General features: G+C 48.4%; 10 protein-coding genes across 10 annotated transcripts; 4 read left to right on the top strand and 6 right to left on the bottom strand.

Annotated features, from left to right (window-relative positions):
* Positions 1-328: 328 nt before the first annotated feature.
* On the bottom strand, positions 329-2,980 carry N7516_005892 (uncharacterized protein; the record flags this gene model as incomplete). The annotated part of the gene is made up of 7 exons (XM_057218612.1): positions 329-720; positions 802-1,367; positions 1,424-2,374; positions 2,442-2,610; positions 2,662-2,702; positions 2,750-2,804; positions 2,860-2,980. 7 exons carry the CDS (start codon positions 2,978-2,980, stop codon positions 329-331), a joined length of 2,295 nt encoding a protein of 764 aa, XP_057072703.1.
* Positions 2,981-3,659: 679 nt separating this feature from the next.
* On the top strand, positions 3,660-6,449 carry N7516_005891 (uncharacterized protein; the record flags this gene model as incomplete). The annotated part of the gene is made up of 3 exons (XM_057218611.1): positions 3,660-3,992; positions 4,109-4,847; positions 4,936-6,449. 3 exons carry the CDS (start codon positions 3,660-3,662, stop codon positions 6,447-6,449), a joined length of 2,586 nt encoding a protein of 861 aa, XP_057072702.1.
* Positions 6,450-6,798: 349 nt separating this feature from the next.
* Positions 6,799-8,061, top strand: N7516_005890 (M20 family metallopeptidase; the record flags this gene model as incomplete). Its single annotated transcript, XM_057218610.1, has 1 exon — positions 6,799-8,061. One exon carries the CDS (start codon positions 6,799-6,801, stop codon positions 8,059-8,061), a length of 1,263 nt encoding a protein of 420 aa, XP_057072701.1.
* A 347-nt stretch (positions 8,062-8,408) lies between these two features.
* On the bottom strand, positions 8,409-9,338 carry N7516_005889 (type 1 glutamine amidotransferase; the record flags this gene model as incomplete). Its single annotated transcript, XM_057218609.1, has 1 exon — positions 8,409-9,338. The coding sequence occupies one exon, from the start codon at positions 9,336-9,338 to the stop codon at positions 8,409-8,411; it is 930 nt and encodes a 309-aa protein (XP_057072700.1).
* Positions 9,339-10,840: 1,502 nt separating this feature from the next.
* Positions 10,841-11,426, top strand: N7516_005888 (uncharacterized protein; the record flags this gene model as incomplete). The annotated part of the gene is made up of 2 exons (XM_057218608.1): positions 10,841-10,879; positions 10,932-11,426. The coding sequence occupies 2 exons, from the start codon at positions 10,841-10,843 to the stop codon at positions 11,424-11,426; spliced, it is 534 nt and encodes a 177-aa protein (XP_057072699.1).
* Positions 11,427-12,110: 684 nt separating this feature from the next.
* On the bottom strand, positions 12,111-12,933 carry N7516_005887 (putative 2-haloalkanoic acid dehalogenase; the record flags this gene model as incomplete). Its single annotated transcript, XM_057218607.1, has 2 exons — positions 12,111-12,234; positions 12,302-12,933. The coding sequence occupies 2 exons, from the start codon at positions 12,931-12,933 to the stop codon at positions 12,111-12,113; spliced, it is 756 nt and encodes a 251-aa protein (XP_057072698.1).
* Positions 12,934-15,041: 2,108 nt separating this feature from the next.
* On the bottom strand, positions 15,042-18,314 carry N7516_005886 (uncharacterized protein; the record flags this gene model as incomplete). Its single annotated transcript, XM_057218606.1, has 6 exons — positions 15,042-15,313; positions 15,375-15,743; positions 15,877-16,339; positions 16,407-16,719; positions 16,776-17,190; positions 17,252-18,314. 6 exons carry the CDS (start codon positions 18,312-18,314, stop codon positions 15,042-15,044), a joined length of 2,895 nt encoding a protein of 964 aa, XP_057072697.1.
* Positions 18,315-18,990: 676 nt separating this feature from the next.
* On the bottom strand, positions 18,991-20,382 carry N7516_005885 (uncharacterized protein; the record flags this gene model as incomplete). The annotated part of the gene is made up of 1 exon (XM_057218605.1): positions 18,991-20,382. One exon carries the CDS (start codon positions 20,380-20,382, stop codon positions 18,991-18,993), a length of 1,392 nt encoding a protein of 463 aa, XP_057072696.1.
* Positions 20,383-21,352: 970 nt separating this feature from the next.
* N7516_005884 (TRAM1-like protein) lies at positions 21,353-22,729 on the top strand (the record flags this gene model as incomplete). The annotated part of the gene is made up of 2 exons (XM_057218604.1): positions 21,353-22,180; positions 22,268-22,729. The coding sequence occupies 2 exons, from the start codon at positions 21,353-21,355 to the stop codon at positions 22,727-22,729; spliced, it is 1,290 nt and encodes a 429-aa protein (XP_057072695.1).
* Positions 22,730-23,226: 497 nt separating this feature from the next.
* On the bottom strand, positions 23,227-26,232 carry N7516_005883 (putative pH signal transduction protein PalA; the record flags this gene model as incomplete). The annotated part of the gene is made up of 6 exons (XM_057218603.1): positions 23,227-23,647; positions 23,712-24,114; positions 24,168-25,697; positions 25,782-25,836; positions 25,907-26,144; positions 26,225-26,232. The coding sequence occupies 6 exons, from the start codon at positions 26,230-26,232 to the stop codon at positions 23,227-23,229; spliced, it is 2,655 nt and encodes an 884-aa protein (XP_057072694.1).
* Positions 26,233-27,738: the final 1,506 nt, after the last annotated feature.

Raw genomic sequence — 27,738 nt, 5'->3', positions numbered from 1 at the left:
CCCAACCCACAGCCCATTAATGGGCGTCCGTCAAGGCCCATCAAAAGCCCATTTCTATGCACAAATACAATATTGGCATGTACAAAGTAGCTGATTAATGGCTGTATTTTACACATATACCAACCTATATAATCCGTTTCATCATATTATCATAGTAAGATGTAGATTTAGTAGATATTACATTTATTCTCTCTCTCTCTAGTCCCTAGTAGCTACATCAAAATTACTTTGACTATTATGAATTATGACAAGATTCACCATGGCCGAACTGATTAGTCTCCCTATTCTACACACCAAAACAGTATTTACCTCATTAAAGAACTGTACCCTATTCATCCTCCCGAATCGTCTCACTACCTCCTTTCCGCCCCTTGTCTTCCAAATGATCAGTCAACTGCGAAACCTCAGATCGATGAGCTGCTCGCGGGGTATGCAGAGTATCAAAAGATTCATAAAAATGTGACGACCGACCGCTCATCACGTTTTCAATCGACATTGGCGACGTTAATGATAGTGAAGATGGGCGCCGGTTGTGACCCGTTGGATATGAGTACTCTGACCCAGTCTCACTAGGAGTCTGCGGTGAGACAGGAGACTGGGACCCTCGTCTCGGATCTGGTTTGAGCCCACGTTCAGATTCGGGCTTAAGAGACTTAGGAGTCCCGTCGTGAGCGAGGTATGCGGTATTGAATGGTGTGGGAAGCTCAGCAGGTGATGAATCTGTGTGGATGTCAAGGTTAGTACTCTGCAGTATCTATTTTCCCTCGGGGATTAAAGAAAGAAAGAAAGTCATCAACATACCATGCATCTCATATAGCGCATCCCCTCCTGATTCCACTGTTCCAGGGGTTGCGGGAGAGACAAGGGAGTCCGGCAAAGTTGAAGCCTGTGTGATCGATGGCTGGGTTATGGATTGCTGTGCTGTCGACGGCTGCGTTGCCGTGGTGTGTGTAGTTCGCACTGTCTCCACCGTCTCCATACCCGTCGATGAAGATACTGGCCCGGGTCCAGGGGAGGCTGGGCCGCTCGCATACATCCATTCTGGAGGGCGGTTTTTGGGTTCAGCGTCTGCGGCCTCGGATTCAGCTTCAGCAGACTTGCGTTGACGCTGACGTCGGCGATAGAACCAGAGTCCGGCAAGGATCGCAATGATGAGCAGAGCTAAGACTGCACCGATTACTCCACCAGCCCAGCCAGGGAAGCCACCCCCATTGTGGTCTTGGGAGGAACTTGTGCTGGAATTGCCGCTTGCGCTATCGTACGGCCAATATGTCTCGATTGTCTTCCTATACTTCTTGTCGAAAATTCCCTCCAGAGAGCTGTTGGTCCATGATGCTGGGGCAGTTGTGCTTGCATCTCCGTCAGAGCTAATAAGTCGTCAGCTATAATGATTTACTCTCTGTGCTGCCGGTTATACACTCACTTGCCCCCTATCACTTTTGTCACAACACCCGGCACTTTATACTTACTCCAATTTGTGGGATCATATGTATCCTCAAAGCTCAGCGTATTGAGGTTAAAGTTGACAATGACACCACCCTCCAGGCAACGAGTTGGATCGATATGTTGTCCTCCAACCGCTAGCATTTGATCAGGATATACTTTGATGCATCGGTGACCGCTGCGACTGTGTGTGTTTGTGCCTTTGTATGCCTTGACCCACTTGAAGGAAGGCAGGGACAATATATAAACGTCGTCAGATGGATTGGCACTAATGTTGAGACCATCGTATCCTCCATATATGTAGATATTATGAGATGACCCATCAGCCGCACTAGCAAGAACAGAGCAGAACTCCGTCAACTGCGGCGGTATAACACCCGTCGTTTTCTGTAGATACCAGGTTCCACTCCCCACATCGAAGACGGAGACCGTCTCCATGAACGTCGGGCTAATCCTTTTGCTCTCATCTGTCCGTGATGAGTTTGATTTGTTCTTGAAAAATTGAATGGGTTCAACCACTCCACCAATAGCTACTAAAACCCCGGACTCGGATACAGGGACCCATACCAGTTCCGCATTGGAACGAGCAGGAACATAGCTTGGTAGTGTGGTGTTTGTCCAATTCCCGTGGCTCATCTGCGACATGTCCAGGGTGATTAACGTGTTGGCCGTTTGGTTGGATTGAAGCTCGTTTAAATTGAAGTCGCCCCAGTCCGGCGCACGCATCCCACTGAAGTAAAAACCTAGATTCTCCCTTGGGGCTGATGCACCAGCGCCATTGGTGATATATCGTGTAACATCAGGAGAGAGGCGTTCTTGCTTCCAGTTGGGCTCCCATAAACTTATATGGGGGCCATACTGGTACGCGGCGTACGACAGGACTTCATTAGCAGACGGAGGGTCGGAATTATCAGTATTACGAAGCATGCCTCTGCGATAACGGATCTCAGAATTAGTGTTTTATTAGAGGGAGAGAGGGAGAGACGAGGGATGCCAACCCATAGAGGTATAACTCGTTGTCGTTGGCAAGCATCGTGCCGTCAACGTAATTCGGAGCTATGCTAGAAACACCGCCGACGATGGACGCGTTGCCGAGTAGATCCATGAAATCGGATTTTGTGTTGAAAGAAGTGGTGAGGTTCAGATAATAGATGGTGGATTTCAAACCTGCTGCTAGTTAGCCATGTACATATATCAACACCTATTGGCCACGCATACTGTCATCACGTTGGTAATCGACACAACCGTCATCAAATCCTCTGCAATTGTTAGTGGAAATATGTGTTGACCATGGAGAACCTCATACTTCTGATACCATCGCTGCCCGCCATCGAGGAAGATTGTGTCGCGCAGGATATTGGCTATTAGTGTCAGTAAAAAGATATATGTGAAAGGAATTACACCAGGAGTGTTTACCACGTAGGCCTTGCCAGTTGCACATAGAAACATTAATTTGAGACTGAGATAGGCTACATGCGGCCACTGCATAGTCTATCACGACTAGCAGCGTCAGCACCGTCCCCAAAAGAAACCGCATTTTTTAATCGAAGAAACAGCTGTTGAGCTCATCACTGAGTTGTCATAATTTGAAAATGACAAGTCTTGCTAAGAATTTCTGGAATCCCCCGATTTACTGCTGACATCCAAATGCGAAAATGCGAGGGGGCGGGGTTACTCGGAACTTGAGATGCGGCTTTGTTGATCTTCTTTGTTGTGAGTTGTCCCCCGCCCTGAATACGAGATAGCCAAGGCGAAACAAGAATGAATAGATGACGGTGTAATATATGCCCGCTCAGCTTATGGTCTGACCGTTCTGATCATTACCCTGATTGTATGGCTGCATAGTTAGAATCATGCAGCTACGGGAAATACAGCCGAATCAACTGACAGAGCCCCATTGTGTGCTTGGACTAGCTCCAATTATGTTGGATGGTCGATGCAGTCGATACATAACTGCAAATGTTTAAGAGTATTATGCATTTTCCTCGTACTCGGAGTTCGAGGTGGGGGGGCTATGCTACGTTCGTTGCCTGAGCTGATGCCCATCGGAGGGGAATTTTGAGCCTCGAACTATTGGGCGTTCTTTGAGCGACGGGGACCGTGCGGATGTATTGGATGCCCTCCAATTCCCTCGATTTATTTTCTTTGTTTCCCATGTATAGCTTGTTTACCTTGCTGTCCTCGGAAGGATTTCTTTCTTCTACAGACAGGCAAAGATGAAGGACGCGATCGCTTGGTTATCACTGTTGGCGACAACTTTTGGCTTGGTGACATCAAGTCATAGCAGTGTAATCAACAAATCCCCTGCGCTGTCGGCAGAACAAGAGGATGGATCAACTGTCACAGTAGGAGTCGGGGTTACACTTTGGCTCGGTGATGGCGATTCTTGCGCTGCTGAAACTATCACCGACACTTCCACGCAGACTGGAAATAGCTCCCCAGGTGCCACTGCAATTACTATCACCGAGACTACTACCAAGACAATTAGTGGTTGTCGAAATGCGCCTGCCATTAGTGCTTCTGCCGATGTTGGCATTGGACCGCTCAGTGTTGCTGCAAACGCCGCCATAACACTGCCCGCAAATGAAGCTCCCAAAACGCGGACGGAGTACACAACCGAGATTTTTACCATCACATCGTGTTCATGCACAGATGACTTAACTAGCACGCCGATTACCTCGAGCGTGCCTGTGACAACCACCTCCACTATGCCTATTACAACTACCTCGAGCGAGCCCATCACAACTACCTCGAGCGAACCTATCACAACCACCTCCACTGTGCCGGTGATAACAACCTCGAGCGAGCCGGTGACAACCACTTCGAGCGTGCCTATCACAACTACCTCAAGCGAGCCGGTGACAACCACTTCGAGCGTGCCTATCACAACTACCTCAAGCGTGCCTATCACAACAACCTCAAGCGAGCCGGTGACAACCACTTCGAGCGTGCCTATCACAACTACCTCAAGCGTGCCTATCACAACTACCTCAAGCGAACCTATCACAACCACCTCCACTGTGCCGGTGATAACAACCTCGAGCGAGCCTATCACAACAACCTCGAGCGAGCCTATTACAACTACCTCGAGCGAGCCGGTGACAACCACTTCGAGCGTGCCTATCACAACTACCTCAAGCGAGCCTGTGACAACTACCTCGAGCGAGCCTATCACAACTACCTCGAGCGTGCCTATCACAACAACCTCAAGCGAGCCGGTGACAACCACTTCGAGCGTGCCTATCACAACTACCTCAAGCGAGCCTGTGACAACTACCTCGAGCGAGCCTATCACAACTACCTCGAGCGAGCCAGTAACAACCACCTCCACTGTGCCTGTTACAACTACCTCGAGCGTGCCTATCACAACCACCTCAAGCGAGCCTGTCACAACTACCTCCAGTGTATCTGAGACAACCACACCAACAACATCGACGACTATTGATGATTCGACTACAACTCTTCCAGAGACGACAACCTTAACAACCACAGCAGTGACTACCACCGGTGGCTCAACTGTCACTATCCCAAATACCACCGTCACTCTACCGGGAACAACACTTCCAGGGACAACTATGACTGTGGGTGATTCTAGCAGTACTACGACGGTATCCGCCTCCGTATGCTCCAGTCTTATCAGAAACCCAACATACACACCTACCGCTCCGTTGCCAGATGACTATACCTGGGGCTGCGCACCGGGTTATCTCTGCAAGCCTCGTCATACAGGTGACCGTTCGGAATGTAGCATTGAAGCAGGTCTTCCTGACCCCGGATACATTTGCGACCCTTCAGACTGCATTGTGGCTCCGCCTTTCGACGTCCATCCAACTATGCAGTACAATGTCTCGAAAATCTATTACAATCTCAACCCGGAGGACTTCGGTCTCAGTTACTCCATCTTTGACTTCCCGGAAGATGAAGTTGCAGCCTACGGCAAGCGCGGCATGTCCTTGTGGGATTCCGCTATCGGGCAAAAGGTCAAAAGAATCGACCTACCTGACCTTCCCGGGCTTTGTTATAATGAGTGTAGCGATGCTGCATATGAGCCGCAATCGCTTGGAAAGACCGACGAGATTTGCAAGAGTGATTCAGCATTCATGGAAAACTTGGGTGTTTGCGAGGAATGCATTACCAACAACGACGATTCTGGGTCCGATCAATATTCATCAATAATGTTGCCGACATTTGCACAGTGGTTGAATTACTGCTCCGACAAGGTCACGTCCACAACAACACAAAGTGCCACTAGCACTGAGATGGAAACTACGGCGACGAGTACCCAGACCACCACTACTACCAGCACGGAGGCTTCGACAGGAGCCACAATCACTAGTACTCTGGCTACCAGCACTGAAGCTAGCACCACTGAAGCTAGCACCACTGAAGCCAGCACCACTGAAACCAGCACCACTGAAACCAGCACCACTGAAGCTAGTACCACTGATGCTACCACCACCGAGGCTAGCAGTATTGAAGCTACCGGCACTGAAACAACGAGCGCCGAAGCGACAAGCACCACTCAGTCTAGTGAAGAAAGCACTGCTACCACTGAGACCGAAGAAACATCTAGTGCAGTCGAGACAACCCAACCAGTCACTCTCATCACAACCACGGCTTCCGGCTCAGTTATGACAACCTCGGTGTCTGCTTCACTTGTCACAACTTCTTTCTCTGGATATGTTGTCACAATCTCAACGTCCGGCTCCCTCGTGACAAGCTCAGTACCTGGATCGATTGCGACAACATCAGTATCTGGCTCGCTTGTTACAACCTCACTGCCCGGTTCAATCAAGACCATGACGAGCACTCAGGGCACAGGGGCTAGCGGTGAAAACACATCTGACAATGGTTCTGGTAGTCCATCAGGCTCGAGTTCCGGAACTCGGACTGATTCGGCAAATACGTCTACATCTTCCCCAGCCTTCAATGCGGCAGAATCCTTAAATATCCCTCATATTGGCTTAATTGGTCTGTTGTGGGCTATTTTTGCACCACTCCTTTAGAATACTGATTTTTTGCTCCGCTTAACGCTCGTCATCTGATGTGACATATTTAGTTCATTTTGATGATTGTGGATTTATTAGTCCAATTTAATAGGTATCGTCAATGAGAATTGAAATCCGTTTTAAGCTTTCTCCGAGACTTTGCGTTTTTCAATCAAACAAAGAAATGTTGGAGTACAACATATACATAGTAGCCCCGCCCAGTAGAGGAAATAGCCGATAGGCTGACCAATCTCCCCCGGTCTCATCTCTCCAAAACCCCAACAGTTCCCCCTCATCGCCTACATATATATGTTGTCGCAGTTCCCCAATTCCCCAATTCCCTAACATATCATCACCTATATATGAAATGGCTCAACAAAGCTTGTCAGACTTACTAGCCCACGCCGCTGTGGACTTGACCCCGTATGAAACTCTCTACAAGCATTTCCATACGCATCCCGAGCTTTCGTTACAAGAGAAGGTCACCTCTGAAACGATCGCCTCGCACTTGTCAAAGCTCGAGGCCTATGATATCCACACAAATATCGGAGGCTACGGGCTTGTAGGCATTCTCAAAAATGGTCCTGGAAAGACAGTTCTTCTTCGGGCCGACATGGACGCGCTTCCAGTCAAGGAACTCACCGGGCTCCCCTACGCGAGTTCAGTGACTATGTCTGATGCGGATGGCAATGAAAAGCCGGTGATGCATGCATGTGGCCATGACATGCATATCACGTGCCTTCTCGCATCAGCCGAACTTCTGGCCCGGTCACAGAATGCGTGGAGCGGGACTTTAATCGTACTCTTCCAGCCGAACGAAGAAAGGGGCGGAGGTGCTCAGGCCATGGTGGACGATGGACTGTATTCCAAAATCCCCATGCCTGATTATGTGTTTGGTCAGCACGTCATGCGAATGCGAGCGGGAAGTGTTGGTTCCCGACCAGGCACGATCATGGCTGCCGCCGATAGCATGAAGATCACTCTCTTCGGCCGCGGTGGTCATGGATCACAGCCGCAGCAGACGATAGATCCCGTGCTCCTTGCTGCACATGTTGTTGTTAGACTTCAAAGCATTGTCAGTAGAGAGGTGGACCCGACTGATCTTGGTGTCGTGACGGTCGGGAGCTTGCAGGCAGGAGAGACAGAAAATATCATTGCGGACCGTGCGGAAATTGGAGTTGACCTTAGAACTGTCAAATTGGAGACTCGGGAGAAAATAATGTCTGCTATCCGGCGCATCGTTGAGGCTGAGTGCCTCGCTAGTGGATCGCCGAAACCCCCAGTGTTCACACCAACAAGACGGTTTCCGCCCACTGACAACGATAAACAGCTCGCCTCCCAACTGGCTGCATCTTTCCGAGACCATTTCGAGGACTTTGATGATGATACCCCAAGGACCAACGTTAGTGAGGATTTCTCCACGTTGGGTACTTCTCAGGGGCTTCCTTGCTCCTTTTGGTTCATTGGGGGAATTGACCCAGAGCTCTGGGATAAGGGCCTCAGAAACGAAACTCCCATGGACGAAATTCCTGGGAATCACTCGGCTCTGTTTGCACCAGTGATCCAGCCAACGATGAAAACAGGGGTGGATACATTGTGCCTCGCGGCTTTGACATTCTTGAAAAAGTAGCCATCCGAAGCCCCAAAAATGCCCTCGCCACCTGCCTGTTTCGACGGTTTGAAAAGGATTTGTCTGATTTATTAGTCTCTCTGTAACTCTCAACTCAACAATCAACCTCACATTGCATTATGCACTTCGAAGTCCACCACGTAGACCTCTCCTAACAGGGTTAACGCTGTATATTGCACATTTGAGAGGAATTCGCGGTTCCAAGCTCTACACTGCTTATTGTTGCATATATCAGCCTTTTGCATAATGTGTATTTTATTCCTCTGCACTTTCATTCTATCCATCTTCATAACGTAAGTGGTGGAAGCACAAAATCTCTTTATTTTTGATCTTTCATCCACCACATGTCATTGTTCAAAACCAGCCAAGAAAGACACCACAGCAGAGGCAAAGGCCTTGGAATCATCCTGACATCCGTCGCGATCATCACCAACTTGTTCCAAGAACAAGGCCAACTTTGATTCCTTCCATCCCATGACAGGTGCAGATTCCAAGCACATCTTAGTCAAGCCAAAGACATCCATTTCGTAATGACCCTGGACGGACAACACTCTGCCGGGGTGGTAAAGTCCCTGGATAGGGCAGATGGGCGTACTTCCAATACTAATCCACGGCGCAGGCAGCGAAACCGGCGGCGAGTCGCTAAGTGTAACAGCAGTTCCCTTCTCAACCGCCATCACGCGATCGCCATGGAACATCTGAATGCGCAAGCGTCCCTCGGGAAGATCACCAAGTGCACCTGGGAACGCCTTCACAAAGGCATTTTCCAATTGGACGGTATGAATTCCGACCTCACGGCCGAGAGGGCATTGCTCAACCCAGACATCGCGGACGGGGTCTTCCACGTTGCGGACGAGAGCGTGGGAAATAAGTTGGTGACCGAAACAGGTGCCGAGAATACGCACTTGTGGGTATTGGTTGAACACTGTTTTGACGAATTTCTCCAGCTCTTGCATCCATGGTGAGTGGTCCATTTCATATACGCCGGGCGTACCGCCGGTGATCAAGACTGCGTCCACTGGGGATTGCACGGGTATTTGGTTCTCGTCTGCATGGCCGCGGAGCTTGTATAGGTCGGGATAATGGCCTCCCCGGATATCATATCCCGTGATCTTGACTTCGAGTTGCTCTTTCTCGGAGAACAAGGTCTCGTTCAGGCGTGATGCGGTCTCGCGAAGGATGGTTCGGAAGTGGGCACTGCAGAGTCCTCTAGCCTCGTATAGCTTACGGGCTGGGATATCGACGTCTAGGACGGCAATGTGGATTTGGTGAACCATTTTTTTTAAAAAGAAAATATGTGTTTAATTGATGGGAGATCAGGATTATGGAGGGTGGAAATGGCGAAGTGAAGATTTCACCCCTGGGTGTACTGCTAAATAAGATAATTTCACCATACTAACTCCGCCCCAGGATTCGAAATCATTTAGGTAAGACAAAGTGTTGTGGGATACAGGAATTCATATAATAAAAAAGGATCATAGGAAGAAAAAACGGTCATTTACTCCAATAGACTCCAACCACCACGGAGGCATTAGGTAAAAGCCCACATTGTAACTCGATGAGCTTAATTTTTTTGGATCCACAATGAGTTACACCGAATACCTCTTACATATTTTCTCCGGTACCCTATTTCTACCGAAAATAAACCGGGTTGTGTGTGTGTGTGTGTGTGTGTGTGTGTGTGTGTGTTCAACAGTGTATGTTGTACGGGGTACACTTTTTTATACGCCCTCTAACTGACTTGAGATAGTATATGTAATGGAAAATGCCTGATAATCTCTTGGCTTTCCCGTATTTCAATTGAGACTAACACGGGATTTGCTATGATTTGAGATGCTTTGTTTCATTCATAACGTCTTCCAAATCCGTATACAATATATGAATATGTGAACGATATCTCGCCAAACCAGCTAGTTCCGCACAAAACGATCACCTAAGAGCTTATTAAGGCTTAGCCTTCCATCCATTTCAGTGCTCATCCCTTGCCGCTTTTTACTCGCTGAGTCATACCCACCCCTGTTACGTAATCGAATCGCCCTGAGGTCCCGAGGTCATCCCCAGCTTGTTCGATGAGGATCCCCTGAGTAACTCCGTGACTTGAGCGCTCTGACTTGCTCAACATCCTCAGTAAAGAAAGAGAGCAACCAAGTCAGCGACTCACCGTCCAACCTTGGTTGACAAAATGGAGACTGGCTTCCAAGGTTAAGGATGGCCCCAGTCCGGCACCGGACTCAAGTTTGAGAAATATTTGTGGACCTGATCCACACCGTCAAGTCCGAAGTCTGGGCCACGAAGTGAGCTCCGGAGTTCTCCAGAAGACCGGGGCTGAGAGGATAGCGGAGAAGACACGCTACCTGTGTATATGTATGTACTCAATAAATATTGATCTGATAAGGAATTACTCCATGAATTAATTACTGTTCAGCGCCAGAATAGTGAGCATCACTTCGATCTGATAATTATACTCCATGTTCTTATAATGTCCTCTTACCCGTCTTCTCAAACTCAACCAAACCCTTCCAAACAACTTCAATCCACGTAATTCCTAATTCTCTATCAGTGACGTTCAAGTTTCCAACCAGCTGAGCAGATGGAAGTGTCTGCTCCTGGTGTGGTGCCGGACCTGCGGCCTACGACTTCCGCACAGACACTATCACGACGCCAACCTTATCTATGCTGAAGGCGATTGATGGACGACGTATACCAAGAAGATTCGATAACGAATGACTTCGAGAAATTCAGGGCCAACCTCACAGACAAGGAAGACAGTCTCCTAGTCATGTCGGACACAATGGGAAACCAGATTCCTCCGATCGCTGTTGACACAACCGCCCCACGCCGTTCTCTGTCATTACCAATATCATATTCAGTCAGAGGCCGGCGGCTGCTCATCTCTGTTCTGGCACTATATGCAGCCGTGCATCCCAGCGAACGGACAGTATCTGACTTTCGAAGATATTCAACGAGACGTGGATACTCGTGACAACATCCACATTGCGCCTATCCGCGTGATCTCGCTGGAAAATACTCTCGCTGGCGTCATTACTCCTTTAGAGGAGGTCCGTCGGATCTCTGCATTCGCTCGCGCCAACAATATCAAAATGCACCTTGACGGCGCAAGGATTTGGGAGACTGTCGCTGCTGGACCAGGCTCATTGGTTGATTATCTGGACTACTTTGATATAGCCCAGATGTGCTTGTCGAAAGGGCTGACCGTCCCTATTGGCGGAGGTATTCGACAGGCTGGGATCATGTCCTCGGCGGCCCGTGTGGCGGTGGAGGATAATTTCGGAAATAGACCTCATGGCGAAGGTGGTAGACTGCGAGAAACGCACAAGAAGGCTAAGTTTATTGAGAAGATGTAGGTTGATCGCGGTGAGCGGTCAGCCGGCCAGTCGACACAAACATGGGTTGTCTGGATTTACCTCATAGCGGTATCACGGTGGACAGAACTATCTGCGTGGGTAGAGAGGAAGGAGGTAAATTGTTCGGTGGAAGAATAGTCCTCCACTGTCAGATTGTCGATGATGCAATTGTCCGACTGGGAAATGGTTTTGATCGCGTGTTGTCATCGACAGAGAAGAGGGAAGACGTAGTTCAGGAGTCAGATTCAGTCTATAGATAATCAGGGAGAAAGAAAGAAGTATATAGGAGAGAATTGACCGCAGCTCAACAAGTACTCCTTTGTTTGATATTTTCATATTTTCATACTTTTCCAGTTACAGTTAGTTATACAACACGCCGTGTCATGGCTCTTTGTGCTTTATATCCAAGCCTTCTGAAGGGTTTGAATCGAAGATCTACGAAATATATACAACCCAATTTTGTAAATACACCTAGACGACTTTCAACATTTCTCGTGTTGGTTAGTACTTTAGCTCAATTATTATTTGTTGAAACTTGTCATCGTACGAGAAAATATGATATTATGAAAATTACAGGAAGAACCGCTCCCCGCGTGAAACCATTAGATGTAATTATTTGTGCTGAGCTATTGATATACGGAGCAACTCCCGTTTCTTGAATTTTTGAAGTACAGGCAGAGAACTTCATGCCACATCAATCATCTTGTCGGCCACTTCGAGCAAATTGTCGGCCATGACATCCATCTTAGTATCGAAGATCTCAATGCACGATTCCTTCTCATAGATTGAGCAGTAAGCACCACGGAAGCTGATTATTTCGAGATAAGTTAGCCAGGAGATCTTTCTTATTCCATTTCAGAAACAGCAAAACCTACCCAGCTTTAACAGCCGCGCTCACATCCCACATATGCGCCGCCACGAACCACTTTTGATCTTCAGCAGAGAACTTCTCCAGCATGGGCTGGTAAGACCCCATCGAAGGCTTGACCATAGCAAGCGGTGACTCCAATGCGGATTCATACTTCATAAACTGATGACAACTGACAAGGTTCTCGGCGGGCATTTCAAACCCGGCGCGCTTGAAGTAGCCGCCGACTCGTTCTGTGTCGCCCGTGGTCAAGCACCAGATGGTGAAACCATTATTCCTCAATTTTTCCATCATGGCGCGGCAGTCTGGGCGGAGTTCCAGCTTCGAATACGCATCGTGACATATGTTTCTCTCCTCGTCGGTGGCGAACGACCTCGGGTTTTCGATCCCGGACATATATAAGACGCGGTAAAAGAGCGCCTTGAAGACTTCCTTGTATGGCACGTTCCGATTGGACATGTGGAGCATAAGAGACTCGAGCTCCGCAGCTTGCATCCATGCGAACCCGAATATTTTGGCGGATACTTCATGTGCTCGCAGTCGTGGGCCGAGAACATGTTCGATGGTGTCAAGAAAGTAGTCGAATGACACGCATGTACCGACCACGTCGAAAACAGCGTGCTTCTTGGGGCAAATCATGTTGTGGGTATAATATTTTGGCTGATGATTGAATGAAATTGAACTGGCAGACTGAAAGGATTCTCGGGATGCATTTTGATATGGGCCGTATCACGGTCATTTATTCAAAGCGGTTCACCAAGCCATGTCCATTGAAATCGTTGTCTGATTGCGGCACAGCGCTATCCGATAATCTATATCCCGCCCTTGATCCATTCCGCTCCTCGAATCAAGATTGGAATGAGGTTCACTCCGTACATGTGAGCTCCAAGATGCGTGAAGAGTGGCGGTGTGGGCACTCCGGGACTAACCGTATCCGGTAATCAGCTATCTTCGGACTAGACCCACTCCGTCTCGGAGCTCACCTTGGGGGTTACGTTGATTCCACACATGATATTCTAGTACAGACCCTGTGCCGAGAACCGAGTATGCAGGGACCTGAATGAACCTTGGCTATTAAATTTGATCGGGTCGATTCTTCAAGTAGCATCCATGAGATCGCTGTTTCTTGCTGTATGCGCCAAAATGCAAGGGTTGAGGACATTCCAGGAAATTGATCCCGAATGCATTGGTACACAGAGCAATAAAGGGGGTTAGGAGATCTTTGCATTCAATCTTTCTTGTTTAGAGACTTGGCCAATTCACACTTTCATTCTACAATATACTGATTAGTATACAAACAACCTCTCATTACATGCACTCTATAGATCAAGATCTAGAAACTGAACACATAGAACCAATTAGAATATAGTTATCCAGTTATTATTATAATGTACCACTCAGAGTCAAGTAAACGTGATGCTAAGGACTAATCTGGCAACTCCACTGGCGAGTCAACAGATCTCATAGATACTCTAATCCACCCTCAGTTCCATAAGATATTCAGCCTGCGAAGGCCTTTCTTTGACTTTGCCTCAGGCTCAGGATTCCGATTGGCAATGTCCTTCAGATTCACTTCAGATTCATTTCAGATTCACTGCAGGTTCACTGCAGGTTCACTTCAGGTTCACTTCAGGTTCACTTCAGGCTCACTTCAGATTCAATTTACTTTAAAACTCCTATTCCCTTTAGAAGGCATTTATTCTATGTTATAGATATTCAGACATTCTTAACCTATGCGAAGAGAAGCTCACCTTAAGACAGAGTGCTTTGCCCGTGATGGTAGCAGATGTGTTGTGATTGGACTTTTTGATGAAGATTCTCTTGATGCAAGCAACACCGGCCCTTCAACATACACAGACTGCGTGTATATCATCCCGTTTTCCCTTGCATCGTGGAGCACGGAGTCTGAAGGCTATGCAAAACACATCATCTGGACAAACCTTATCCGCCATTTTCCAACTATCCAGGCGATAAACTTCAACCGGGAGAACATCAACGATACTACCAATGCCATGACCATATCGAGTTAGCTACATCGGTCCTTTGGCCGGTTTCATTTTTCGTTCGAAGAGACCTCCCAGCCCAAATACCGCATTCAAACTACCGCCCAAGACTACGACTACACCTCCCTTGAACCGTTACATTCAATTGGTATGACAAAAAGATACGATCTTTCGCGCCCCGAGCTTCTTAAGGTCCATGCAATTATCGCGCGTATCTTTCATGCATCTGGCGCAGCGGAGCAGGTCGACAAGGCCTTCCGTGATCTAGGGGAGCACTGTGTACTAGCAAATGATGGTAGGACTGATATTTCTTCTATGAAAATACGCATCATCCGATATCTTAAGACATACAGAGTCAACCCGTAGAGCCTAACTGGGTAGTCTCCCTACTTGACTTGACTATGATACTTATACTAGATGCGGGACGGGCGGAGACGCTTTTGTGATGCTCATATTACGGACTCGGTGCAGTAGAGTAAAATTAACCGAGGTCACTAATAGGACCGTTTAGAGGTAATCAAGTACACCACGATACATCCTGGGGAAAGAAGCCTTGGCTAGGGATACAAGACAACTAGATATGTAGCAATCGGAACAGCCCAGCTGCGTAATTCCGCCTTTGGTTCTTCAATGTTCAATAAATAATCTCATCTTTTGACGCCGAGTATACCACCCCCAAAGGGACCGTTCCTTGCCGATTCCAACCTCTTTGTCGTTTCGAACAATCTCGGAATACCAGTATCTTCAAACCCGATGCCATTCTGAACCAGCAACCCCAAGCGCAGAGAAAGGCGCTTGAGGCATGCCATGACCATTGAAGCCCGCAAGTACAAACTGGCCATCCTCCCCAGGTACGGCGCCGATGTGAGGCTGAGAATCCCAGCTGTACCCCATGACTCCCGTCCAAACTTTATCCACTTGGGCCCCGCTATCTTCCCAGCCATTGAAATGCCGTTGCATATAACGATAAAGCTGCCCGAAGGTTGCCGACTGACGGACGTCGCCGGGGTATGAGACTGAAGATTGACTAGCCTAGTCTCAAGAATTGAGGCAGTTATATGGAGAATCAATTCGTACGGCCACAGGATTGCTGCCGTGAAAGAAGCGCAAGCTTTGGCGCCTTTGCGCCTTCGACATCCGAGATACCTTCTGCATCCTTGCCAAACACAAAGAAGACATCCTTCATGTAGTCAAGGTTACGAGAAATCAACGTGCCGTACGTATCTGTAGCCTTCTGAGCTCTTTTCTCGTTGGTCCATAAATCGACAGACCTTGTGAGGCAAAAGTCACAGTCGATTTTCTCCTTTTCGACCAAGGATTTTATGGCGTGGACATGTGCGATTTCGAATTCAGTCACTTCCAAGGCGATGAGCCTGCAACTCCTGTTGCGCTCGGGGTAACCCACTCCGACAGTTCGAAAACCACTCCGAACTGACTCCGGGATATCTTATCAGTTGAGCCAATTAGCAAGACATGGTAAAATGGCCTTGTGGTGTATTCAAGACCGAGAGGTTGTGGAAATGTCGGTCCGGTGAGATTGCTTAATACGGAAAAGGTGGATTACTTTGTTCAAGCCAACCATTCTGAGTCCAATCAACCGTGTTCAGCCAATCCATATCATTGAATGCATTCATTTCAGGATCAATATCAGTTTCTCTGCCCGTCGCAGCAGGTAGATTCTGTCCTGGGGGCTGCTGGTCTTGTGGACCATAGTGTCTCTGGGACTGCTGTTCGCTCGGCATCTCTTGTGTCTGCATGCCACACGACGACCCCAAAGAATCAAATACAGCGTCAATGATTCTCTGTAAAACCGTCTTGAACTTCTTGCTAAGTTGCGCATTGTTATCCGTAGGCCGTATCCAGTCAAGTAAGGCTCTGAACATAACCAGGTTTTGGACGACTTCCGACCGCGAGAATCTAACACAGTCGTGAGCGCGGATTGTGGATGAAGGCTCGCTTTCGGTCGCAGGTGGTACTAGATTACTTGCTCGGAGAAGCTCAACACATAAAATTCCAGCGCAGGGCATTCCGTATGATACCGCCTGGATGAACATTAGTTTTTATTGTACTGTCGATCCAGGTAGTTGGCTAAGCTCGCCATCAACTTACAATCCAGTCAAAGGCATGGTGAAATTCATGTAGCTGATCGCGGTTAAGCCAGAGAGACAGGATAACAGACATTGTCTCTTGGGCGATATCGAACAAGTCTTGGCCACTACTGAATTGCCGCGATACAAGTAGACGCTGGAGAAGGAAATGGCATTGCAATACATCAAGTTGTATGCGGGTGATAATATAAGTTTCCTGGGCGCTCCGTTCATGGAATCGTGAGCTTGACTGGGCGTGCAATTTAGAGTTCCCCTGGTACTGAATGTGCGGAGGATATGAAGCAACTATTTTCCCCAGCTGGACTTGTAGGTCTCTGCAAAATGGTTGAAGTTAGCTAGATGTATGCAATGCTGCTTCCAAATAACGCACTCTACCTGTGGTTTCGTAAAATTCGAATTGAGACTAAGAGTTAGTTCCAAGATTCCTTCCCGGATAGGACTAAGCATCGTCAGTGCTCGAAGCCAGGTTGTTGTGTATATGTGACCATTGGTGTTCCAGCCATTAGAGTCAAGCTGTGCAATGGCCACAGTGAGTCGCTCTCGGCCCCCGTATACATCTTCCTCGCATAAATCGAGTGGAAGAGGACATTGACAGTAATGCCTACTGAGCATAGGTGGTCGCGCATTGAACAAACTGTGACATTTGTCGTGGTAATACATCGACGAAGCGAGTGATGCTCGGTGTTGAGAGAATGGTGTAATTTCTTTCGAGGGAGCGAGGCGATGCAAACCTGCACTTATAAAAGCACTGCGGACAGTCCCATAGTCGACTCGTACGCGGTCACCTATCATGAAATGAGCTCTAGTCTATAATGCCTGGGTTGGTCCTGATGTTTTGTGACTCACTCTCATCACTGATGATGATGCTTTGTAGTCTGGTGCTATTCTTCATACAAATAACCATGGTATCACTGATTTCAAAGTTCCCTTCGCAAAGCCTTACACAGGCAGCAGCACACTCTCTCATCTTCTCTGCCGCAGTGTTGCGATTCCGTCCATGCTGCTCGGGTAGATCAAATACTGGGTCCCACTCTTGTCTGCATCTGAATGCAATTCCAGCCCAGCTGAAGAGGATCCCGATCATTTCCCATCGTAGATGAGGCCCGCCAAACCAGTTTATCCAGGAAGCATGGTCAGAATTGGTTGCGTATTCGCAGTCAGGTGTTGAATGAGGCCTTTTCTGGTTGATAAACAGATCATTCGCCACTCTCAACACTGATTCCCGCGTCCGGGGCTCACCTAGCTCACTGGCGTATTCCGTCCATACTTGTTTCAAGCATTGCTGGATCATGGTTGGTGACAGCCATACATCATATAAATCATGAATTCCTGTCAGAAGCATATCACATGTACGAACAGAGGGGAAGTTGAGCAGTGTTCTAACAGCCAAATCCACGCGAGACCTGGCCATTACATCAGGCTCTCGGCCTAACTCGTGGTAGTCGGAGTTCGTGGCATCAACCATCACTGCGCCAAAGCTATCTTGGTTTTCAACAAAGACAGCTGAGAAGCGAGTTGTCTCGTGTTGGCCCAGCTGCTCTTGAAATAACATGTTCCGTTTTGATGCGCTCGAACGGGCTGTTACCCCCGAACTCGCAGCGGGGCTCGGCTCCGCAGGAGGGAGGGAGATTGCTACCCCGACCGAAGATTCACTAGGAATATGGAAGGTGCTGGAGACATTTTGAGTCGTCAGTAAGTCCGCTGGCAGAGTTGGGTCGAAGTGTATGGGTGTGTGGGAGGTCGGAGGGCGGCGTTTAGTCATAGGAGCAGGGTGATATATGCAGTTCAAGTTGCGCAGGGCACAACGTGAACACTTCGGACTTTCATGGTCGCAGCGAATCTTGGCCTTGCGACATGGCTCGCAGGCTTGGGGTTGGCCATTATGTCGTTTTCTTGGTTCTGCGAGCATCGTGTCTCCTCGCAAGCGTAGTTCCCCCCTTATTGTTTACTAGCTCCGTGGTCGGCACAAAATGTCAGACATTTCTGGAGAGATGACGTCAAAGCGAAACTATCGTACAAGCGGCAGAATGGACCGCTATGATAGTAGAGGAGATTACCCAGCAAGGGCCAATAGGTAAATTAAGTACGATGCTCTATCGCAGGTCGATAGGGAGATTGAGAGATTGATATGATATCTTCAGGAGCCAATCATCTTGCTCAGTCAATAATACCAATATTACTGAAATACGTATCAATACACCATCTTTCCAAATTTCCATCCCGAAGTCGCGTGTCTATCGGATCAGCGTACAAAGCCAATACACACCATGGATGGTATAAGTAGTCTCCTAAAAAAATAAATCTAATATTGTGATCTGTGTACATATGATGTATACGGAGGAATACAAACTGAGCCCCTAAAAACCTTTAGAATCTTCCTTGCAGAATTGAACTTCATCACAACCCCACCCACAGTTGACGGCCATCTTACCTATCAAGCTTACCCCGCAGGCCACCATCGTCTAGGAGACTGCCATACATAGCAGCTTCATACAGTCGATTCACCTGCCAGGCATGATGTCCAGCATGGGCAATCAGCCATGCCATCTCATCCACGAACCCGAATGAGTACGCCCGCCCCATAGCTAGCTGGAGTCTAGTCTCTCGGACAAGCCATCCTCTATTTCCGGATCCACAGCACCCTTGGTCACATATTGCATTGGTTTAGTACTGAGACACAGCCAGAGTTCAGCCAGTAAGCCATCACTTTCATCGTGTGCGCGCAGGTGCCCCTCTACTTGATCACAGGGGTCGCCACCGTTACAAGCCCCCTGCAACGGTCTGCTGAAGCCAGTAGTGCGCAGCTCAGGGTTGAAAGCTTCGTCAAAATCTGCCTCGCGCGGCTCTGTTGCCGTCTTCCGCGCCTTGGAGTAGCCAAGTAGAGCACGTCGCAGGAATCGGTGTCTGTCGTTCAGGATATGCCATGTGAACAGTGCCGCGCACATGCGCGCCATCGGTTCCATCCAGCGTTCACATAGCATCCTGGAGCCCGTATGGGCGTATGCGTCATACACCCTCCGTAGCGCATCCTCTGTGACTATACCTGTCGAAGACATGTCGGCCGTGTTCAGAAAGGAGTTCAGCAACTCCGAATTAAATAAATCAGAGCCCACATCGATCACGTCTGTCCCGGGGTTGCTGAAAACCAGGTCGCTCATTACTGCAGCGCAATCAAAACCACGCACCATAGCCTCTTTGGCCATACCCACCAAGCTGCTTTCGAGGGTGCATATGATTTGAGCCTCTCGTCTGTTCAGCGTGGCCACTCTATTACCCAATTCTGATTTGTGTGCCTCCTCTAGAGCCACTTTCTTCTTTATGTACTTCATTCCAATCTCGACAGCGGCCCTCCTTTCGGCACCGCCTGGAGTATGCAATGCATGTTGATCACTAATCGCCAACTTTATCGCATTTTCGAACTCTGGAAAAACTTTGTGGTAACGGTGCTCATAGTAGAAAGCCATGTCGACACAACAATTGGAGTAGAGAGTCTCAGCATCATATGCCCCGATCAACATGTTCGTCACTCCGCACCCGAATAAGGCGTTGGTGGTGGTCAGTGCTTTCGGCCATTTCTCTGCACCAAAAAGCTGGAGCACCTTCTCCGGGGCTGGTGCGAGGCCATGACCTTTGCTAGGCAAGATGTGCCCAGAATTATGCTGCTCCCTTCGCCATTTCTGCAGATCCTCGGAGAGATGCATCTCCACAAGACCTTTCTGCAATCCTTCCTTGGGTGAGTCGAGACACTCAAATAGTCGTGTAATATAACATATGGCAGTGTTTGAAAGATCCTTGAGTAGCTCCAATTTGCCGTCTTCGATGATGCTGCGTGCCTCTGCATATCCCCTATGGATTGGGAAGCTGGGCTCCTGGGTCACTTCCTCACTCCAGAAATAGGGTGGGCTCCTATTTGTCGATCGGGCTACCTCGATACGAGACGACTGACACTGGTTCAGTTCGGCTTGGTTCTCACCCATGACTGACTGATTGTGCTTTCCAATTGGTAGTGAATGAAAATCGAAAGACTAGTCTAAACAGCGTACAAGGGGTACACCAGTCAACTAGAGGCGATGTTAGACATGCTTATCTAGCTTGGGTTTGTCTCGGCATTTCTTCGGCGAAGGCACTCACGCATCTGCTGTGCGTAGCCACATTTGGGCTGGCATGCGTAAGATAACTACCAATTGATAGTCGTATGACCACTCGTGGCACAGGCCCCGCTTCAAGTGACATATCATGTTTTTCGAGTTCACCCCTGCTGTCCCTTGGACCAAGCGATGAGGTGTTGTTCATCGATCAACCACACTCCACCTCCATGATAGATAGTCCACAATTCAGACATACATTGGACCACCGCGTCAGTGTAGGAAATATTGGTAATCTTAGAGAGATCAAACCACTATTGGGGGCTTCCTCTAAGCTCCGTGGCAACCTAACATTTAATTGCATTTATCCCCGGTTAAATCAGGAAATAGATGATAATGGTTCCCTATGGCTCCTCCGACTCGATGTGGAAGACGACGACTTGGAGCATTCATCGACGATATTGTGACCAGTGACTACTATATCGCTAGACTACGATCAGCCCAGTATTAACTATAGTGAACTGAGTTCATTTTAAGAGCACTGACGATCTGAAAAAGAGCAATCTGGAGCCCCATATATAAAGTGGACAGTTAGACAGTCGTGAAGAGTCAATTCCGTAGTGTTTCATAAATAGCTAAATGCTTCTGGTTTACTCCGTACTCTATACCAAGTTCCACTATGAAAGAGGAACCCGAATACGACCAGCTAGCCGAATGAGGAGAATTCAACGCTTATTGGAGAAAAAGAGCTTCCGGGTTAACTATCAGCTTGACTAGCTTCTTTTCTAAGATTATATTCTGTTGGTTGACATATATCTTAATTTCTATTCTTCATCTCAACTTCACCTCCAAGTTATTAAACATGACCCGCCGTTCATTACCCCTGAACGGGACCAACCAAACGCCAATGAAAGACACCCTTAGGCACAGGAATATCAATGTCTCACAGACCAAGAAAATTGGAAATGGTCATACAAGCCCATCAAATTCAACCCCAAAGCCCAAAGAACGGGGCTCTGTTCTTGATCGCTGCAAGGATTTCGCGCGTAAGCACACGTGGACGATTCCACTAGGTCTCGTGCTAGCCTTCCTCTCACTATACGCGCTCAACCCGACCGAGTCAAACCCAATCGCTCATTTCATATTCCTCTCCTACAAAGAGGAATCCCTGAATAGCGACCCAAATGTCCCCATACAGTATGGAAAGGGTCTGTGGGACATAGCATTCGTGTCGTTCTACGTGATTGTGCTATCCTTCACGCGCGAATTCATCATGCAGGAAATTCTCCGCCCGCTAGCAGCCTCGCGCATCAAGTCGCGGGGGAAACAAACCCGCTTCATGGAACAGATGTACACGGCGATCTACTTTGGATTCCTCGGTCCCGCGGGGTTGTATGTCATGCGCCACACGCCGGTTTGGTACTTCAACACCCGGGGCATGTACGAACTCTTCCCGCATAGGACCCATGCGGCTGAGTTCAAGTTTTACTACTTGTTTGAGGCGGCTTATTGGGCGCAGCAGGCTATCGTTATGCTGCTGGGAATGGAGAAGCGCCGGAAGGACTTCATGGAGCTTGTTGCGCATCATATTGTGACTTTAGCGCTTATTGCGCTCAGCTATCGCTTTCACTTTACCTATATGGGCATTGCTGTTTATATCACGCATGATATCAGTGATTTCTTCCTTGCCGTATGTCGCATCTCTCCTTCCTAACCCAATTCTTCTGGTTTCGACGCAACCCACAGTATCCAAAGCTCCTATTGACAATTTCCTCAGCTCTCAAAATCTCTCCATTACATAGCCCCGGACATAATGATACCCTTCTACGCAATCTCGATCGGCACGTGGGTCTATCTCCGTCATGTTCTCAATCTTCGGATCCTTTGCTCCCTTCTGACCGAGTTCCGAACCGTCGGGCCCTACGAGCTCAACTGGGAGACTCAACAGTACAAGTGCTGGATCTCAAACATCATCACGTTCGCATTGCTGGCCTTACTGCAGGCTCTCAATCTCTTTTGGTTGTATTATCTGTTGCGCAGCGCTTTCAAGTTCCTCGCGACCGGGGAGAAAAAGGACGATCGCTCCGAGCCGGATGAGTCTGAAATTGAGCAAGATGAACTCAAGGCTGTTGAGGGGATTAATCGCCATGCTTCGTTGAATGGCGTTGCATTGCCCAATGGCAAACCCCAGCATGCCACTGACCCTGTGGGTATCTCTGTGAAGGCTGGAGCTCGCTAAATGCTCATGTGGCTTCCTGTTCCTGCGGTGCACCAGTGAGTTGAATTCGGTTGATGTTTCACCTTGCCACGCATTGACTTTCCTGTTCAATGATTTTGGACAGCAATATTTGCTTTGTCCAGTTCATCCGTCATGCTCATATTGTGCCATATATCATGACGATTCAAGTTATGTGTTTTTGTTCTCTATTCGACTATTACTGTTACGGATGTGGTTTATACGATTATATGTACCATACGTTAAATTATTTGGATATAATAATGACAATGTATATTGGAGCCGAGTTTCGACCAACACCAATCACATAGATAATCCATTCCCATGGGTCGTCTGCAATGCAGACATTATATACGTAGTCAATGCTATGCTCACACATCACTCATTGCTCGCGCCGTAAATCATGACCAAAACAAGACAAACATCTAACAAAACTCCAGAGCTATGTGCGAAGGCGGGATCTACAAAAAAAGATATGAACGGTTTTTTATCACAACTAATCAAGAAAAGCGCAATCCTTTGCTGGGATCCCAGGTTCCCGACTGAGGAGCCCGAGTGGGCTGACTCGGGGCTGGTCCAGCCCCTGTGCTGGGAGGACCATTCGGAGGGGCAGCAGCGGATCCGAATCGAATTCCCATTTCGGGGGCCCACATACCCGGCATACCCCCTGGCATGCTCGGCGTAGAAACTGGGGGCGGGGCTACGGGTGCGCGCACTGGTTGGGGTGCCGTGAGAGGCGGTGATGTCTCAGCTGGCCGTACGTTATGAACGGGTGGAGGTGGCTGTGAGGGCGCCTGGGCTGGCTGGGCAGCTGAGTAGGCAGAGGGAGGGTGGTGGATTCGACCTGATTCCTGGGGTTGTTGGCGCAGGTGTGGCTGAGAAATGTGCAGGGAGGCCATCGCTGTGGCATTGGAGATATCTCTAGATCCGCGAAAATTCACGTCAACGATAATCCGTTAGTTTAATGGGGGGTGATAACACATACACTTCCAGCTGGCTGGCTTCCATCCGACGCTGGTGGACAAAAGCCTTCGCGTCGTCGCGGAATCGAGCTACAATTTTTGCAAGATCATTGTAAAACTTTCGCCCGACATCGAGGTTGGAAATGATCTCCTTATACTTCAAGTATCCATTTTCCAGGTCCTGCAGTGCCGCTTCTCGTTCCTTTGTCGATGCGTCGCCCTTATGAGAACCAGTAAATGCCCGGTTAGCTTCTCGGACCTGGTCCGAAAGATGATCTTGCTCTCTCCGTTCCTGGGCGAGCATCTCGCGGTCCGAATCATATAGCTTCAGCTGGTCTTCGAACAAATCCTCGAACTGGCTTGCCTGGATAGGCTGCATGGGGAATTCCCGCTCCAGTCGAGCTGTCTGTGTCAAAAGTGCCGGGTCTAAATGCAATACATTAGTAGATTTCAAGACCAAGGAAAAACAAAACACCTACGAATATCATCCGCACGAGCTTTGTCCTTCAATGCTTGAATTCGCCGCCTCCGCCGATTCTCCATTCGGGTTACCTCGCTCAAACAACCGCGCAACCGGTTGGCCTCGCGCTCAACCTCTGGTTGAATCACAACCCTCCGGCTGCTAGGCACAAAGGATTCCAAGTCCCGATTTGTGCCAGTGAGAACAAGGAAGACAGACCGTGAATCTCGCAGCTTGCGCTGGACGAGGTCATCGCTGCCCTGGGCGGAGGTGAAATAGCCATCGATTTCGGTCAAACTCTTGTAGAGCTTAGGCGCGGCGGATTCTGAGGTCCCGCGGGTCCAGCGGTCGGTACCGTATTTATGGCGAGCTGCAAGGTCCTCGGCCTTCTCAGCCGAGAGAAGCTCAACGCCTTCGCTATACACACCCAGATCATTGCCTTTGACTCTGGCGGTATCTTCGATAGACCGGTGCAGGCGATTCAGGCCATCCTGTTGGCGTATTTCCTCTGCATGTGACACAAGCATTGGGGGAGACCTAATGGTTTTTCGAGCGCTTGCAATGACCCTGGTAAATTGAGGGAAGAAAGCAAGCTTGAACCTGATGTCAGTAGGATTTCCCTTGCGAATTTTGGAATTGTCTTTGAATACATACTCTCGCAACTTGTCGGTCATGGACTCCAGCTCTCCGATGAGAGTATCATTGACCAGTCGGTCCCGACGATCGGTGTAAATACTGGCGGCAATGTGAACTGCATATGGGACCAACTTCGAGAAAAGCGGCTGGCCCAGCGGTCCATTATCACCAAGCATAGAAATCGCGTCCGTAACCTGCGAAGGTGCCTTGGCAAGAACCATACTGGCACGCTCGATAGACTTGAGCTCAGACTTGGGTGGCACAGGGTTGATATAAATGATATCATTATCCTTCTCGGCGCGCTTGAGGTCTTCCGCGACACGGCTCTTCAATCCAGTTAAGTCACCCAGTACAGTTCGATTGATCCACCGCTGCTCTTTCAGTCCTTCATCAACACAGACCAAGCAATCGCGCAGCCGAGCAACCTCTTCTCCATACTTGCGTTTCTCCAGGCAGTCAAGCGCCTGTCGGAACTGAGCTGCAGCTGCAAAGTGGTGATTCTTTGCAGTCATGTGGTGGATCCAATCCGTGCTGATTGCATTAGACTTGACAGCCAATTCACCTGCGTCGCCGTAGAAGTCGGACACCTTTGCTGCCAATTTAGCAATAGACACATCTTTCAATCCATCCTTGACAGCTTTCTGCCAGAAGCACTCCTGGCCCTGTCCGAGCAAAAGAAGTTCCAAACTCTGCAGTGTCATTTCGTCCATGTCCTCGGGCGGCGACGTTCGAAGTTCTGGGATAATATCGGCGCGGAGATGGCTCAAGACTCCAGCAGCCGAGCAGAGGTAGTTACACGCCTGCTTGAGTCCATCTGCGGTAGTCCGGTTGGTGGCATAAGCAAGCTGGGAGTATAATGCCGCGAGATTGAATAAGACATTGGCTAGTTCGAAGCGCAGGTTATTTTGTGAGACTAGAGGTCATGTGTATTCTTATTAGTGTCATATTCACCAAATATGGCCCGTACGGAGGATGTGACCCCAAGAAACCAACTTACCTGGCCGCGAAGCATTAAAGCCAAAAGCCGGATACCACGAAAATTCCACTCCGACCTATATATAATGTCGGCCGTCAGCTTCCAATTCCAAATAAAGTAACCAGAACCTAGAAATAACGGCGCACATCAATTGGGAACTTTCCGCTCAGCCATTTTAGCTGAGCCGCATACGTGACCAAGCGGCTGACACCACTAAAATGCGGTTCCTGGACATTTACAGCCTCAGATCGTAGACGATCAATGATCATCAGATCTTCAGCGAACATATCCGGGCGCTGGTCATATTTGGAAGAGATGTACTGGGTGATTGCTTCGGAAAGCGAGACAGAATGGGAGCGCCGGAACGGGAGTTGAAGAATATTACTAAAGGAATGAAACAGAAGAACAAGTCAGTCGGCTTCCTCTTTTCTCGCGACTTCTCGCATACAGCTGGGAGTACTCACGACGCCATAGTCGCTCGAGGCGGGGTTTTGAAGACTCCGTTTGTTTTGACGGGAAGTTCAACCCCACCGGGCAACGGAATGACGTTTGATGGCCTGAGGCATCAGTTGAGACCTTCCTATATAATGTACAGTTACACCTCATTAAAATCGAAGAATTGTCGGAGAGTTGACTGTGCTATATTAAAAGGGGTTGCAAAATACTGAGGAAAGACTCAACTATGGCATACCCAAATGACATAGGCCCTACATGGCCATTTATTCTGTGACGGCTAGTGTCTTGATCCTCGAAAATGCATTGCTGGGCGACATAACTTACAGTGAGGCTTCTTAGTAGCTGAGCCATTTTCAATTTTGAATGAAGACCGACGTGATACGCAATATCGAGACCCTTGAAGATATATTTTATAGTAAATTCGAGCACATGTCACCCCGTCCGATAACTTCAGATCTCAAACATGGCAAGGGTAGCTATATGGCATGGCGAATCTAATTGATGATATAGAAAATCGTGCGAACACCGCGAGTCTTGGGGAGACCATTCCAATTAGGGTCTAAAAATTAGCTAAAGTTATGGTCGTCGTTAGTTCCTGATGTATCTATCTCTTGGCACTCTGGGGATTTGGACACCATCCATATCGATCTTTTGCCTAGGGAAAATTTAAGCCACAGGGAAATGAGAGAAGTTACATTTGAACAGTTAGCTTTGCTGAGAAGGTGTATAGTGCGAGTACATAATTAAATAACGACACGATGTAGGCATTGAATATCGGAATTGCTTGTTGTGTGACAGTCAGCAGTCAGGCTATCTGAGAGCATCCTGTATACAGGGGGAAAACAAAACAAAACAAAAAAACTACGAAGGGACAGCAGAGCTAGTATAGCAAGGACCAGTAAATATGACGGTGGAAAAGAAATCCACTATGAGAAGGATTACGATGTGTTTCAGCTGGACGCGATCCTGAGTGAGCGGACCATGAAGAACCAGGCGTTCCTGGACGGGAACAAACGCACTGCCCTGTTAGCAACCAATATATTTCCGAGGGTCAATGGCCACTATCTTTAGAGGGTTCAATTTGCAGAGGATGCGCACACGAGGGCCTCGCAGAAGCATATGTTGTAGTGGTTCCTAATAATTGGACCGTTGAACAGCTGTCAGTCTGTCTCGCTGACATAGTTGATACGTGAGGTCATATAGTACTACGTCGCCCTTACTTAGCTTTAATAGCATGCCGAAGGCAGTGTCCTTCCTGTAATTATAAGCTAGCAGCGCATGTCTGACACTATATGTAAGATAATAGTCTGCTGTCTTTTTTTGGTGTTCTTTTTGGATGTCTTTTGGATTCTTTCTTCTCGGTGTTATTGCCAGAAGAATAGTCATTAGCTATAAAAGTGCCACCCGTAATGTTAATAATCGCATAAGTGGGCGGACTAGACAAATCGTGGTCATCATCTATGTACAATTCTCGGATGCAGTATCAAGCCTAACCCGTATAGAGGGCCTTTCTATGTAAAAC

Source organism: Penicillium verrucosum (genome assembly GCF_028828655.1).
Source record: "Penicillium verrucosum strain IBT 35672 chromosome Unknown utg000002l_segment0_segment0, whole genome shotgun sequence".
NCBI classification, from domain to species: domain Eukaryota; kingdom Fungi; phylum Ascomycota; class Eurotiomycetes; order Eurotiales; family Aspergillaceae; genus Penicillium; species Penicillium verrucosum.
The sequence above is the reverse complement of the archived record's forward strand: the minus strand, read 5'-3'. Positions and strand labels throughout refer to the sequence as shown.